The sequence below is a fragment of the Phyllostomus discolor genome, chromosome 6 (assembly GCF_004126475.2).
Source record: "Phyllostomus discolor isolate MPI-MPIP mPhyDis1 chromosome 6, mPhyDis1.pri.v3, whole genome shotgun sequence".
Classification (NCBI taxonomy): domain Eukaryota; kingdom Metazoa; phylum Chordata; class Mammalia; order Chiroptera; family Phyllostomidae; genus Phyllostomus; species Phyllostomus discolor.
Genome location: NC_040908.2, coordinates 13,940,105 through 13,955,123, shown reverse-complemented (window position 1 = coordinate 13,955,123; position 15,019 = coordinate 13,940,105). Strand labels below are relative to the sequence as shown.

General features: G+C 48.4%; 1 protein-coding gene across 2 annotated transcripts in view; it reads right to left on the bottom strand.

The window, feature by feature from the left end:
- The window catches only part of DRC1 (dynein regulatory complex subunit 1), a 37,393-nt gene extending 27,408 nt beyond the window's left edge, over window positions 1-9,985 (bottom strand). For both annotated transcript variants that reach the window (XM_028516661.2, XM_036027743.1), the window contains exons 1-3: window positions 9,747-9,985; window positions 7,680-7,767; window positions 1,938-2,050 (exon numbers count right to left, since the gene is read on the bottom strand). In XM_028516661.2, coding sequence (XP_028372462.1) covers window positions 1,938-2,050; window positions 7,680-7,767; window positions 9,747-9,904 — 359 coding nt within the window. In that variant the 5' untranslated portion in view covers window positions 9,905-9,985. The remainder of the gene's footprint in view (window positions 1-1,937; window positions 2,051-7,679; window positions 7,768-9,746) is intronic.
- Between the last annotated feature and the right edge of the window lie 5,034 nt (window positions 9,986-15,019).

Here is a 15,019-nt window from a genome sequence, read left to right as displayed (position 1 = left end):
CTTGGTTACTATTGACATTTTGGCCAAATAGTTCTTTGCTGTGGGGCTGTCCTATGCATTGGAGGAGGCTTAGCAGCACCCCTGGCCTCTGCCCACGGGAAGCCAATAACGGGAGATAGCCAACATACTCAAAATACCCAAATCAGTAAAGTTGTTGGTGAAAATGAAAATCATGTCTTTTATTTTACAGAAAAAAACAGCCAGACTTTTTGGCCAAGCCAGTACTCAGCCTTGCGAGCCCCACTTTTCTCACCCGTGACACGGAGAGGGCGAGAGCCTCTGCTGCCACGTGCCTGTCGTCAGGCCCGAGTGGGGTGATGCTCAGCGCAGCCGTCACTGACTGAGCAAATGCTACTCATATGATGAACTGTCATGATCAGCATGACCTCAAGAGTCTGGCCATTCCTCTCCCAAATGGCCAGTAAATGTCCGTCAGGATGTACACACAGGGAGACTCCATCATTAACGATGGAAAATAGTGATGGTGTTCTTAGAAATTCCGAAGAAACTATGTGATGGAGAATGCCCAGTTTGGGCCTGGACTGAAGGAAGGCCTTAGGTCTGAGGACAGGGCACAGGGCATGCTCCTGAGACTCCGTCCCTGCTCCAGCAGATGGCCCTTCCACGACACTGTCTCCAGACAAGCGTGCACACCCCCTGAAGGACAGGAATCGCAACCCAGTCATCTTCTGACCCCCTTTCTCCTTCCCACCCTCCAAGCTCGGCCGCATAGTACCTATTCTATTTCAACTGATTTTCTTCTTCAGAAAAACGAGACACAGCCATCGGGCCGCCTCTCCAAAACCCACATTCGTCTCGTAACTCTGCACTTCAAACCCTTCCATTTGCCCTGAGCATCTGCGGCACGAGTCCCCACTCCTTGGCCTAGCACTCCGGGCCTTTCGCAAGCTGCCCTGCTGGGGACCAGCCAGCTGAGTTCCTGGGATAGCCCACGCCAGTCCGTGGGACGTTTCGAGAATAAAGTCACCAACTATATACTAATGAAGGTGGTACAGCTGCCAAGAGGGGAGCTCATGTTTAACAACTAAAAACACCATTGTTAAACTCGTACTGTGCATGTATATGCAAAGCTGGATTAACAGTCAAGTGGGCCGCTCCACTGATGGACGGTAGCCCATTGGGCAACCTGAGAGCTGGGTGGAGGGGTGCGGGCACAGCCCACCTGTTGAGGACGGGAACTGGAGGTCTGCCGGGGGGGCCCCGTGATCCCTCTGATGCCCTGCGCATCAACCGTGGAGTCTCTCCTGTCCTTCAATACCTGCTACATCGTACATAACACTGAGATGTCTGTGGGGCTGGTTGCTCTCATTAACCGGACCTCAGGACAACCCAACCAACCTTCTTACTCTCATATCTTCCCATCCCCCAACCCGCGGACTGTACCCCCTTCCCTATCATGCCAGTTCCCAGCACATGACGTGATCCACGCATGCGCACAAGCTGTTCCCTCTGCCTAAAACGCCCGCTCCTCAAACCCAACCCATCCTCTACGGCCCAACCCAAGTGTCACTTTGCCTGGAGGTTTCCCCTGTAATCTCTCCAGAGAGAATTAAAGGCCCCCCCATATATGATTCCACAACTCTTTACACCTAACCTTCGTTTCTACACAAGTTGTGGTGACGTGTTTCCGTGTCTGTCTTGCCTACACTGCCGACATCAAGACCAGAGCTCTGCTCGCTCCCGGCTGCACCCACACAGCTCAGCACCCGGAAGGGAATACTTAAGAAAGGGGGGAGGAGGGGTGGGAACTCAGGAGAAGGGAAGGAAAGGAGGAGGAAGAATTCAGAAGGGGGCGAGAAGAAGATTTTACTAGACTAAGTTCGACAAAGTCACTGTCCAAGGACCAGAGAGAACTTAGGGGCACACAGAGGAGATCCCTGAGCAGCCACCAGGCTTCAGAGCAGGGGGCCCCTCACCTCTGGCGCTTCAGCTCCTCTTCTTCCACCCTCCTGTGGATCTCTCTGATGTCTGTGGCCACCTGGATGTTCGTCACCAGCTCCGTGCCACAGAGCAGCAGTTTGGCCAGTTTCTGAAAACAAGGACCTTACAACATTAGAGCACTTTATACAGAATGTATATATTTACAAAGTGTATAAAACTGTTTATAAGGAATTATAACTTTGTAACTTTAATTTATAAAGTTAGAAACACTTGTCACTACCATTGGCAACTCTTCTATCCACCCAGGCAGGAATCAAAAGCTACCTTAAGCCTTTTCTTTTTTTTTCTTCTTTTCTTTTTCTTTTTTTTTTTAAGGATTTTATTTATTTATTTTTAGAGAGGCTGGAAGGGAGGCAGAAAGAGAGGTAGAGAAACATCAGTGTGAGAGAGAAATATTGATGGGTTGCCTCTCACATGCCCCCAACCAGGGACCTGGCCCACAACCCAGGCATGTGCCCTGACTGGGAATTGAACCGGCAACTTTTTGGTTCGCAGGCCAGCACTCAATCCGCTGAGCCACACCAGCCAGGGCTCCTTTTCCTTTTTTTTTAATTCTCTCTCTCTCTCTTTTTTTAACCGTAAGACTTTTGAGAATGGCATCTATGTAGCAGCCCATTTCCATCGGGCATTTGTGGTGTGTTGCTGTAGTACAGTTCAACGGCACTCTGCAGTTCTGGGCGGACCTCAGTTTCTTCTCAGAGCAGGGGCCAGCCAGCCAGTGTGCTGGCATGCCCTCCAGGGACATACTTCCCCCAGGCAACCTCCAGGTGGCTGACACTGCCAGGGTCCTTTCTAAGACTCTCAGCTGGTGGAGGGGTGAGGCAGACAGTAACCACTGTCCTTTCATATCCATCTCCCCTCTTCTAGTAATCGAACACCCGCATTTTAGCTGGGCATTTGATCTCCCAAAGCAGATGCATGCCCCAAACGCCCCTGCAGCCAGAGTGGGTTGATCGACAGCACAGGAGCTGGTACGTGTCACTCCTGAACTGTGTCTTCAAGGGAAAAAGTGCACCTTCCGTGGCCCCTACCTCCCCCTTCTCCCAGGCTGGGACGTGGCGCTAAAGCACAGTGTGGGGGGCGTGCAACCGTGGCCAAAGTCAACGTAATGTACTCATCAGGCGGTGGTCAGAGAATAGGCTGTACTAACAGACTCACAGAAGATTCATGCACTAAGAGTTTCCTTGTAAGTATTTTATAGACATCAGCATGCACACCTCCTACTTAGTTAACCAAGGAACGGTCCTGACCACAAGAAGGTGGGCCAGCGTCAGTGACTTGTGCAGAACCGGCCACAGCAAATGCAGCCTGCACATCCTCCTCCCAGGTGTCAGCAGGGAACCGCGGACAGAGGGAAGAAATGGCACGACAAGGCACGCCCGAGACAGCACTGAAACCACCCGAGAGCAGAGCTGAGAAAACTCACACTGCCAGAAATTCCTTTGGCCCCCTCTTCCCGTGGTTCCCCCATATAAACCAGCCAGGACGCCTGAGATGCTAAGTTGGGCGTTGAGACGAGGGCCCCTCCTCTTCCAGGTCACCGGCACCAGAATAAAACCACTTTCCTTGACATCGGCACCTGCCTCTCAAGTGGTGGCTCTCGAAGCAGCGGGCAGCCGGGCCTGCATTCGGTTAGGAGCATCTGACAGGCAGAAGGAGGCGAGGGCCTGGCACAGAGGAGACCCCAGGTGAGCCCCGGGTCACTAAGTGAGGCAGGAAAATAAGCTTCTGTCTTATGGAAGCTGATGTTACGTGGGGCCTTTTGTTACAGGGGAGAGAACTGTGGCTGGCTGCTCTGCCCCCTTCCCTTCATGGGCTCAGGGATTCACCCTCCCCCCTTCTAATCCCTCCCTGGAAACTACCCCCTCGGTGTCCTCACTCCCGGCATTTTTGCGATGTCATCGTTTCACCAGAAAGTTCAGGTACCCTTCGTCTATGCCTAAGGTTTTCCAAGTCTGTGTTGGAACCTATACATTCTCCAGCTCTCAAGTCATTTTGGAACCGAAAACCTATAAACATCTTTATCCCAAGGAGTCATTGAATCAGTCAGAGACTCTGTCTATTTCATTTTGAAATGCAGTTTTCATGAATATAAAACAGACCCTAAACCCAGGTAACTTGGGTAATACAGACTTTTTTAAATGCCTGCGGCTTTATCACTTGTACTGAATAGTTTTACATGCGTAAGGAAGTAATGGCTTTCCTGTAGCTTTGATCAATTTTCTATTTTTTACTCAGACAATACAAACATCAGAAATTTCCAAATCAAGTATTTAAGACTCAAAGTAAAATTGAAAATGTTACAGATACCAACAGACCAACAAACTCACCACTAACATTTTTGAGACCCAAAGGAAGAATTTAAATGGAGGTCCCCATACGAGACACCTAAATATGTAAACATTATAATTCAATGTTATAAACTGTTAATACAATGTGTCCTGTCCTCCCACCTTGACAACTTCATAACGAGTTAGACTCCTAGTTTGAGTCTAACTTAGACCACATCTCCAAGTTCCACCCAGAAGCTGGTGGCTAAGGGAAAGCCAGTCTCTGGCCCAGCCTGCAGCCGCCCCCTCACCTCCCCACCACACCTCTGTCCCACGCCATTAAGGGCCTCGTGTGCAGGCATGTGGACTTCCCAGACCGCACAGCCAGGCTCCATCCACAGCCCTTGGCCATCCATCAGTCTCGAAGTGGCACAACAGCGGCCTCGCTCATCTGCCCTGAGCAGGACAGATCTTGGGAAGAGTCCCGTGTAGGCCTTGAAAGTGCACTCGGAACCCTTCGGGCAGGGAATCTGTGGCTCTGTGATACAAAGAGAGTGGTCCAAAGGGGGAACTTGGGCTCTAAATGAACCTGAGACAAGTCCACGTGCTGGAGTGCATTCAGAGCATAGCCAGCGCAAGACACAGGCACCTCCTCATTACCGCTTCTGTCTAATGGGCAGGAGGGCCTGTCTAATGCGATAAGGCAAGAACAAGAAATAAAAGGCACAAATATTAAATGGGAAGAGATAAAACTTATTTTAAGATGATATGACTTATATATGTAAAAAACACTAAGGCAAGAAAGAAACTACAGGTAAACTACAAGAATTGAATTAAAAAGTGAATTTGACAAGGTTGCTGGATATCAAATTAATATAAAAAAATCAATTGTACTTTTATATATCCACAATGAGCAACTATTACCTCAATAAAAAGTATAAAACATTGCTGAACAAGATTAAAGAACACCTAAATAAATGGAAGGATATTTCGTATTCGTGGATTATAAATCTCTATCGTGGTAACATATTATTTCTTTCCCAAAATGCTCTCTAGATTCAACCCAGTGTTCATTAAAATCCAAGCAGGTTTCCTGGTGGAAATCCACAGGCTGATTCTAACACGTATGTGTAAATGCAAAAGGACAAAACCAGCCCAGACAACCTTGAAGAACAACAAAGCTGGAGGACTTACCTGCCAGATGATGCGACAGTGACTAAGGCAGGGCGGGACTGGCATAAAGACACACAGACAGACCAATGGGACAAGACAGAGAACTTAGAAACAAACACACGTTTATGACCTGATTCGAAACCAAGGTGCCCTGCAGCGCTGTGGAGAATGGATGATCTTTTTAATAAGTGCTGCCGGGCCAATTAAAAATCCACCTGGATTTTTAAAAACCTCGAGCCCTACTTTTATACCACACACTAAAATCAATTCTGGATAGATTGTAGACCATGATGTAAACAGTGGAGCAGTTTATTCTCCCAATACAAGAAACATGGAAGAATATCTTCATAAACTTGGAAAACAGGAAGATGAAACAGGGAACAAAAAGAATGACCCCTAAAAATGATTGACAAGGTGCAGGGCCAAGGGCAGGGGCCCCTCCTGCCCAGGTCTTAGGGCAGAACTGGTTATTAATACCTCGACACTGAGGGAGGTGGCAGTCTTGGTATACATTTCTCCTTGGTGCCAAGGCATTTCAGACTTCAGTCCTAAGTGATAGGAACCTTGAAAAGCTGCTGATGAAAACAATGTTACCCTTTTGGCTTTACGTTACACTCGGAGAGTGCTCAGGATCAATACTGACTATAACAGTCTTTTCAAGATTATACATGATATCCTTTTGATCCTACACAGAAGTGCTCAGAGATCACTGACTCTTTAAATGAAGAAACCTAGGGCCCTGGCTGGGTGGCTCAGTTGGTTAGAGCACCATGTCAATACACCAAGGTTGCAGGTTCAATCCCCAGTCAGGGCACGTACAAGAATCAACGAATGGCTGCATGAATGAGTGGAGCACAAATCCCTCTCTCTCTCTCTCTCTCTCTCTCTCTCTCTTTCTCTATCTCTACCTCTACCTCTCCTTTTCTCTTCCCCTCTCTCTCTCATATCAAGAAAGAAAGGAACAAACCAACCTAGCTACACAGAGGTGACGTGACTCCTGTACTTCACAACAAGCAGATCTGGACCAAGAAACCACAGCAACTCCACATTTTCTCCATTACCGTAAAATATCTTATCCTCGACACAGTACAGTACAGGTTATTCAATTATCTCTATATATTACTCTCTATAATTAATATGTCAGTAGCTTGAATACTTTTCCTCCCGATAATGACACTTTAATTTCTGCCAGAAATGAGCTCTCTCTCCTCTCTGCTTTTATAAATCCCTCCCACTTTTCTAAGACCCAGCTCAAGCTGAGCTTCCTCCACGGGACCTTCCCTAACCAGGCCCACTTAGTGAGCAGGTTTCCACGTCTCAGTTCCCACAGTACTGCCGTCTCTGCAGGTCATTTTACAAGTAGTTAAATGCAGCACTTGGCTAGGTCTGGCTTGCTGTTTTGAACTGGCATTTTTATTCCTCCAGCACCTCCTGTTCCAAGTCCTTTATTAAATACCCCAGGAGCCCCGTCATTGCCACGGGGGAGCAAGGGATGATTTTCCTTTTGGTGGTCACTGAGTACAAGCCAGGCGCTGCTCCGCAGGGACTCAGAGAGACCCTCCCTCTCAGAGAGCTTACAGCGGCATCGGGGACACTGCATGCTCACACATTTGCAAAGTCATACAAGACTCTACAAAACGCAATGAACTCGACCCACAAGAAGTGGTCGGTGTGTGTAAAGGAGTTCAGCCTGGTATGGAGGAACTCACTAGAGGGCTGGGACCTAGAAGGTCTTCAAGTACGGGAAGATAAGCTGAAGACGGAGAGGAGAGGGGTTGAGGGAAGAAGACAGGAGAGGTGAGGAGGGAGGAAGAGGACAGGGGTGGAGCTTGGCATTCCAGAAGGTCAAAGGCTCTGAGCAGAAAGAACAAAGCCATTGGAGGTGAGCAAGTCAAGCTTCACCAAAGTGGAAGGCCCAAACTAGGTAACAATGGGCGAGAAGATTAAAAGGATAAGACGAGAACAGACTGCAAAGGGTCTTGAATGTCAGACCAAATTATTTGGCCTGTACCCTATGAGTAGTGAATGCCATTAAAAGTGCATAAGCAAAGAAAAGGCAGCATCAATCAATACCAGAGACTATAACACGAAAGCCTACTCCTAGGGGGCTCCCACAATAGGGAAGATTCAAATTCAGTTCTGCCTAGAGACAGGAGATAGAGCCTCCACTGTGATTTCGTCTCCACTGAGTTTCTTCTCGTCTAAACTCGAACACCACACCCCGCTCTCTGGTCTCGCGGGGCTGCCAAGACCCGTCTGCTGCTCGGCTCATACCAGTCTGCTCTCTTCCTTCTGCTTATAGCTCTTGCTCTGGTCTTCTTCGCTCTCCTTCTTCCCATCTAAGTATTCTCCAAGCGCTTCCCTGCGACGGGAAAGAACAGAGAAACTGACATTATTTCTAGTGCTTAAATTCTATCCTTAGAGTTTCCATGGGACTTCGCATGGTATACAAAAATACATTCTACAAGGCTGAAAATCTAGATATTAAAAAAACACAACCACAAAACACTAGAAGTAAATAGAGGAGTGAGAATAAGACCAAAGTAGGAAAAAAAAGATTGAAAGATTTTGCTTCCTAAAATTTTTAAATTTTATCCTTAAAAGTCAAGAAGGAAACTGGTAAAAGATATTTGACAAAATTTTGTTCTCTATTAACTACAAGAGCCTCCTTCAAATCAATACCCAAAAAAAGACACAATGCCAGATAGAAAAATTGGCAAAGCATGTGAACAGGCAGTTCACTGGAGAAATGCACATGGCAGACAGACACTTGAAAATATGTTCCACTTTGCATGTAACCAGAGAAATTAAATTGCGCCCTGGCTGGCGTAGCTCAGTGGATTGAGCACAGGCTGGGAACCAAAGTGTCCCAGGTTCGATTCCCAGCCAGGGTACATGCCTGGGTTGCAGGCCATAACCCCCAGCAACCTCACATTGATGTTTCTCTCTCTCTCTCTCTATCTCCCTCCCTTCCCTCTCTAAAATAAATAAATAAATAAATAAAATCTAAAAAAAAAAAGAAATGAAATTGCAAACCTGTGAGGCATCATCACTCTCCTACAGACCAGAAAAGATCGGAAAGGTTGGCAATATGCACTCACACTCACAGGGCAATGTTCATTCTCCTGATCGCTGTTAAGATGAGGTCTGCGTAGATCAGGACCATCGGGCACCCCACGGAACATCGCCCTGCGCCTCCACATCAGGGCTGCCAAACCTCGGCAGGCTGGACAGATAGGGCCCGCCTGGGTTGTGTGGCTCACACTCGAAGAAGGCTTTTGACATTTTTTAATGGTTTAAAAAAGAAAGATCAGGGTGAACAGAGGACAGGGGATTTTCAGGGCGGAGAAACCATTCTGTTCAACACTCTAATGGTGGATATGCATCATTATACAGTTGTTAAAATCCACAGAACACAATGTAAACTCTGGGCAGTGATGTGTCACTGAGGCTCATCCGTTGTCACAGATGGACCACTCTGGGGGGGGGGGGGGGTGTTGACAACGGGAGAGGGTGTGTGTGTGTGTGGAGGCAGGAGGTTCAGAATATATGGGAAATCTCTGTCCTTTCCACTTGATTTTTCTGTAAACCTAACACGGCTCCAAAAGTTTATTAATTTAGGGGAAAGATCAAAATATGAAGAACATTTTGTGACACACACATGATATGCCATTCACATTTCAGTGGCCATAACTGAAGTTTCGTTGAGACACAGCCACGCCCCTTTAGGCCCTTGTGTCCGGGGGCCAGCAGACAAGAAGGGAAGCTACGGTCTTGGTGGGGCCGCTGACCCTGGCCAGCAGGACGTGGAACAGCGCTGGGACACAGCGAGGGTGTTCAGGAATTCGGGGAGTCACTCAGGCGCCTCTCCGTGCCACCTTTTGACAGTCCACTGTGTCTGTGAATGCACGGGTGCAGCGACCCTGAGAGGGATACGGTTATCAGCCTCAGACACCTCGTGATGGAGGGGGCGTGTCACACCAGCAGACAAGCCCCCGAGGCCAGCAGAGGTGGCAGCTGAGGCCCAGTGGATAAACACTTGTGGGGGGCAGGCTGGCGGGGCGGGAAGGACAGACGGATCTCTGAGCTCAGGTTAGGGGTCGCCTGCATTCAGTGCCCAGTGCATCTGGCTTTCAGGGAAAGTGTTAAAGGGATTATTATTTCTGTCTCTTAATTTACTAGCGTGTTCAATGTTTTAACATCCCATTGAACCTTCTGGAAGAAATGTTTTCTATCTTATTAAGAAATAAGAAAGAAGTGTGAGAGCACTTGGGGCACTTGGCCCCACACTGCCTCCCGAACGCCCCGGCACTGCGCGTCCGGCTGCCCAGCCCCGCTCACCGTCTCCGGGCCTCCAGGCGCGCGGCGATGCGGAGGCGCCGGGCTTGGATCCGCTCCTGAGGATTTTCGGAATGGATCGAGGGCCCGAGAATCCCAGAGGCTGAATGTTGGTCCTTATCATCTTCCAGGACCCCCAGGGGTCCGGACTGGGGATTCATGGCGGGCGCCTCCCCGGGCAGCTCCAACCCGACCACCGCCTGAGGGTCGCTGGGTTGCCAACAACAAGCCGTTGCCAGGGAAAAGAAGTCACCTGACCCACCGCGGGAGCTTGCGCAAAGCCAAGGCCCCGCCCACCGTCATTCAGACTTGGCAACCGAGCTTTGGGCTTGATTCCTCTCTTCTGCGGATAGGATGTACTGTCTCGAGTCCCCAGGAAGGCCCGGTCACGTCAGCCTGGAAGACCGAAGAGCTGGACCAAGTTGTGGTTCATCGCTTACTGACCCTGATGACTAATTCATCCTTCGTTCGTCATCAAATGGGAATTCCTCAAAATCATATCCATCAAAGATCGTTGAGCGCCTGGTTGCCAAGCACCGCGCTGAGGGTACAGGCATTGTCCTTCCCTCGTGGAGGCTACAGAAGAACGGGTCCCCTGAGTTTATTGTCTCTTTGGGAAGTTTGAACTAAGGCATATTGCATCCATCTACTATTCATCCATTCATTTTTGAGCTCCTACCTTGTGCACGCGACAACCCCCCTCCTCCAGAATGTGAAACCCGATACTATCAATATATTTTTGCCTGGCAAGGGATTAATGTCTTCTGTAGCCATTTTCTTAGGGCTACAACCTAGGACCATCCCACCATCACCACCTTACAGAACGAGGAAGGGGGGAGCAGAGGGAAAGGGTTCCGGGGGGCATGGGGAGAGAAGGATAAGTTAGGGTGCAGAAACACAATTAAACTCTCAAGGAAGCACCGCCCCTTGAAAAAGCAGTATTTCCTGGGTGTTTTCTGTGTCTCCGTGTCAACAAAAGAGTTCTTACTGAGAATTAAAATGCTTTTAAAAATAAACTGTGCAACATTTGGCCTTGCTCCATTGGCTGGCGTGGGAAACTGGGGAAGGGGCCATGGAGTGGTGAGAACATGCAGGTCTGGTCCTAGACCTGACCTGCAACCTTGGATAAGCAGCAGCTACTTGAGAACCACTTTCTCAGTTGGTGTGTGGTCGGGTCTGCCTCCTCAACTCATCGGCCATTGTGAGGCCAAAGGCAAGCCCCTTGTGAGGCAAATGGAGTTCAGGGTTTTGTTTTGTTTTTTTTGTTTGTTTGTTTGTTTGTTTGTTTTCAGAAATCCATTATTCCAAGTGTGCAAGTTGTAGAAATAGTTAGAAGTGCCCAAATCTGGAAGTATCCGAGAGTGCCAATAGCTCTGCCTGACCCTTGCCCCGAATCTGGGGGTGAGGAGTGAGATGGGGTTGGGAATAGTGTTTGCTTTTGGGCTTCAGGGCCCTCTGCCAAATTTCTCTCTTCTTTGGCTATAACCTCAAGCCTTCAACTTCCCTTAGAAGCCTGGGAATCAGAGATGGTGTTAGGACCACGAATCCTGCCAGGCCCTGGCCTACGGTCCCACTGCCTGTGAGAAGAGGAGCAAGCGTGAGCGTGCCTACAGCGGGGCGTCGGCTGCCAAGAGAAGGGCGGTGGGAGTGAGCTCTTGCACAAGAGCTGGGTGCCATAAGCACCCGTGAAGGCCGACCGATGAGCCACTTGGCCCTGAAGCTGTCTGTCCTCAGGTGCCATCATTCCAGACAGATAAGGAATCTGACTCCGTTTTTGCTGTCTGATGGCTGGCAGCTTTTAAGCCTCTTTCTTCCCCTTTGCTCCACATCTGGGCAACTGAATTAAAAAAAAAAAAGTCTCTGTGTTCTCTCCTTCAGCGCTGGCAGCAGCTTCCAGGGTGGGCGGGGCACCCTCATCCCAGCCCCCACCCCTAACCACACTGAAGCCCCAGGCTGGTCTCCTTTCCTAGCTCCCCCCGGCCACCTTCCGACCAGCTGGTCTTCCTTGCTCGGTCACAGACGGGCTCCATTACGTAAGTAATAAACCTTTTCACATAGGTGTGGGAAAAAAGACAACTCATTCACTGCTGGAAAGGCACATTTTAGGGTAGCCAATACCTGTTGATAGCTTGGATAGTTTAATTATATGTATTGACTGGGCAATTCTACTAAAAAGAATTATCCTAGAAAGACTGGGTCTAGGCCACAGCTCTGTGGAGGGGAGGAGATCGTGTCAGCTTTATGGAGCACGGTCCATACAGCACCTAGCACGACCCCTGCCATGTAGCGAGTGCTCCGCAAGTATTTTTCAGATGAAAGGAATACACCCATGTGTCTGTATGCTCACTGCAGTTGTTTGTAATATTAAAACTGCGTATGACCCACAATCCATCAATACGGGAGCTGATTAAGCCTTCACAGCATGAGAAACAACGCAGCCACTGGGAGCGGATCTAACCTGAACGAATCTACCCAAGCTGTGCCCCAGAGGTGGGGAACGCAGCGCAGTGTGTGGAGGGTGAGCCCGGTTTTACCTGTGATGCGGGCAGAACGTGCACAGGAAACCCGAGGAAAGAACACGGAGCAGTTGGGATCTCTGCGGACTGGGGCTATGGGTGATGTTCACTCTGGACTCTCAGAAACCTTTTTTTTTTTTTACAAAGAACACAAATCACTATTGATGCACTAAAAAATGAAGTTTATTCACGTAGTATTTTTTTTAAAGAGTGGTGACAGGAGCTCCGGAGAGAGGCAGCAGACAAGAGCGGGGGGACGAGGGGTTTGGGGGGAGGGTGTCGGTGGCATCCACCTGGACGAGTCGCTGGCTGCCAGAGCCTGGTCCTCGGCTGGCAGCCAGGATTCCAAAAGCAGCCTTGCCTTTGAGCAGTGACTTAGGCTAACATGCCCACGAAAGGAAACCGTATAGAGAGCACACTCAACTAGTTCGGGCATGAAACTACAACGGACACACAGGGCACATGTGTGTTTGACTTTGACCAGCATGTCCCTGTGGCTGACCTCCAAGGGGAACACACTACAGTTGGCTGTAAGAAACTCAGGGGGCCGCCTGGGTATGACTCGCCACTAGGATTAAACAGGCCGAGTCCTTGGGCGTGACACTCCCATCTCTGGGTAAGTGCTGGGCAATAAAGACAAACCTTCCAGCTCTACGGGCTTTCTCTGCTGTGCTACAGACTGGCCATCCACCTTAAGTTTTTTAGTCTTTTCTCAGAAAAAAAAAAAAAAGATTTGTCGATTTGATTTTAGCATACTAAGTCGAGTCCCACACTAAATTCCACATCCGTAAGGTTATACGTGTTGCCTTAATTGGGGGTTGGGAATTCATTGTTTATATAATATTTTAATTTTATTGATAATGCTGTTACAGTTGTCCTGATTTTTCCCATTGCCCTCCCTCCACCCAGCACCCCCAGTCCCTCAGGCAATGCCCCCACCATTGTTCATGTCCATGGGTCATGCGTGTAAGTTACGGGCTATTCCATTCCCTATACTGCACTTTACACCCCCATGGCCACTCTGTGACTACCGCTCAGTACTTCTTACCCCCTCACCTCTTCACCCACACACACCTCCAACCTGGCAACTATCAAAATGCTCTCCATACCCGTGATTGTTTCTGTTCTTCTTTTTTTAAATATATTTTATTGATTATGCTATTAACAGTTGTCTCATTTCTTCCCCTTCATTCCCTTCCACCCTGCACACCCTCTCCCACCCACATGACACCCCCTTTAGTTCATGTCCATGTGTTGTAAGTTCTTTAGCTTCTACATTTCTCATACTATTCTTGCCCTCCCCCTGTCTATTTTCTACCTACCATGTGTGCTACTTATTCTGCATACCATTTCCCCCTCTCTCCTCCTCCCACTCCTCTGTTGCTAACCCTCCATGTGATCTCCATTTCTGTGGTTCTGCTCCTGTTCTGGTTGTTTGCTTAGTTTCTTTTTATTTTTGTTGTAGGTATGGTTGTTAATAATTGTGAGTTTGCTGTCATTTTACTATAAATGTTTTTTTATCTTCTTTTTCTTAGATAAGTCCCTTTAACATTTCATAAAATAAGGGCTTGGTGATGATGAACTCCTTTAATTTGACCTTATCTGAGAAGCACTTTATCTGCCCTTCCATTCTAAATGAAAGCTTTGCTGGATAGAGCAATCTGGGACATAGGTCCTTGCCTTTCATGACTTGGAATACTTCTTTCCAGCCCCTTCTTGCCTATAAGATCTCTTTTGAGAAATCAGCTGACAGTCTGATGAGAACTCCTTTGTAGGTTACTGTCTCCTTGTCTCTTGCTGCTTTTAAGATTCTTTCCTTCATTTTCACCTTGGCTAATATAATTATGATGTGCCTTGGTGTGTTCCTTCTTGGGTTCAACTTCTTTGGGACTCTCTGGGCTTCCTGGACTTCCTGGAAGTCTATTTCCTTTGCCAGAATGGGAAATTCTCCTTTATTATTTGTTCAAATAAGTTTTCCACTGGTTGCTCTCCCTCTTCTCCTTCTGGTACCCCTATAATTCGGAACGGATGTTGGAACATTTAAAGATGTCCTGGAGGTTCCTAAGCCTCTCCTCATTTTTTGAATTCTTATTTCTTCATTCTTTTCTGGTTGTATATTTTTTTCTTCCTTCTGGTCCACTCCATTGATGTGAGACCCAGCTTTAATTCCATCACTATTGGTTCCTTGTGCATTTTTCTTCATTTCACTTATTGTAGCCTTCATCTAGTTTGTGACCAAAATCAACCAATTCTGTGAGCATCCTGATCACCAGTGCTTTGAACTGTGCATCTGATAGGTTGGCTATCTCTCGGTTGCTTTAAAAAACTGATTGTGGGGCTTTCACTTCTGTTTGAGTCATCTTCCCCCCACCCCACCTTTGGTCTGGTCGCGCCTGTTACGTCTGAGGGGCGGAGCCTTATGTGTTCACTAGGGCGGGGCACCGCAGTCGCTGGGTTGTGACATTGTATGTGGGGGTGGGGTCTGAGAGGGAACAATGGTGCTTGCTCTGCTCTCCATCGAACCTCAGTCCCTTCTGCTGCTTCCCCCAAGCAAACTGGGCCCCTCTGGTGCCAATTCCCATGTGGGTGGGCTTGTGCACCCTGTGGGACTTTCCAAGGACCTCTCCTGTGAGGCTGGGAGTTTCTCCCTGCGCCTCAACCCCCACAGGTGTTTTCAATCAGTGCCCCAAGGCTCTATTTCCCGGCGCTGTGATCCTGGGTTGTACGCAGTGCCTTGCTTCACAATCGCCACCTTGCTGG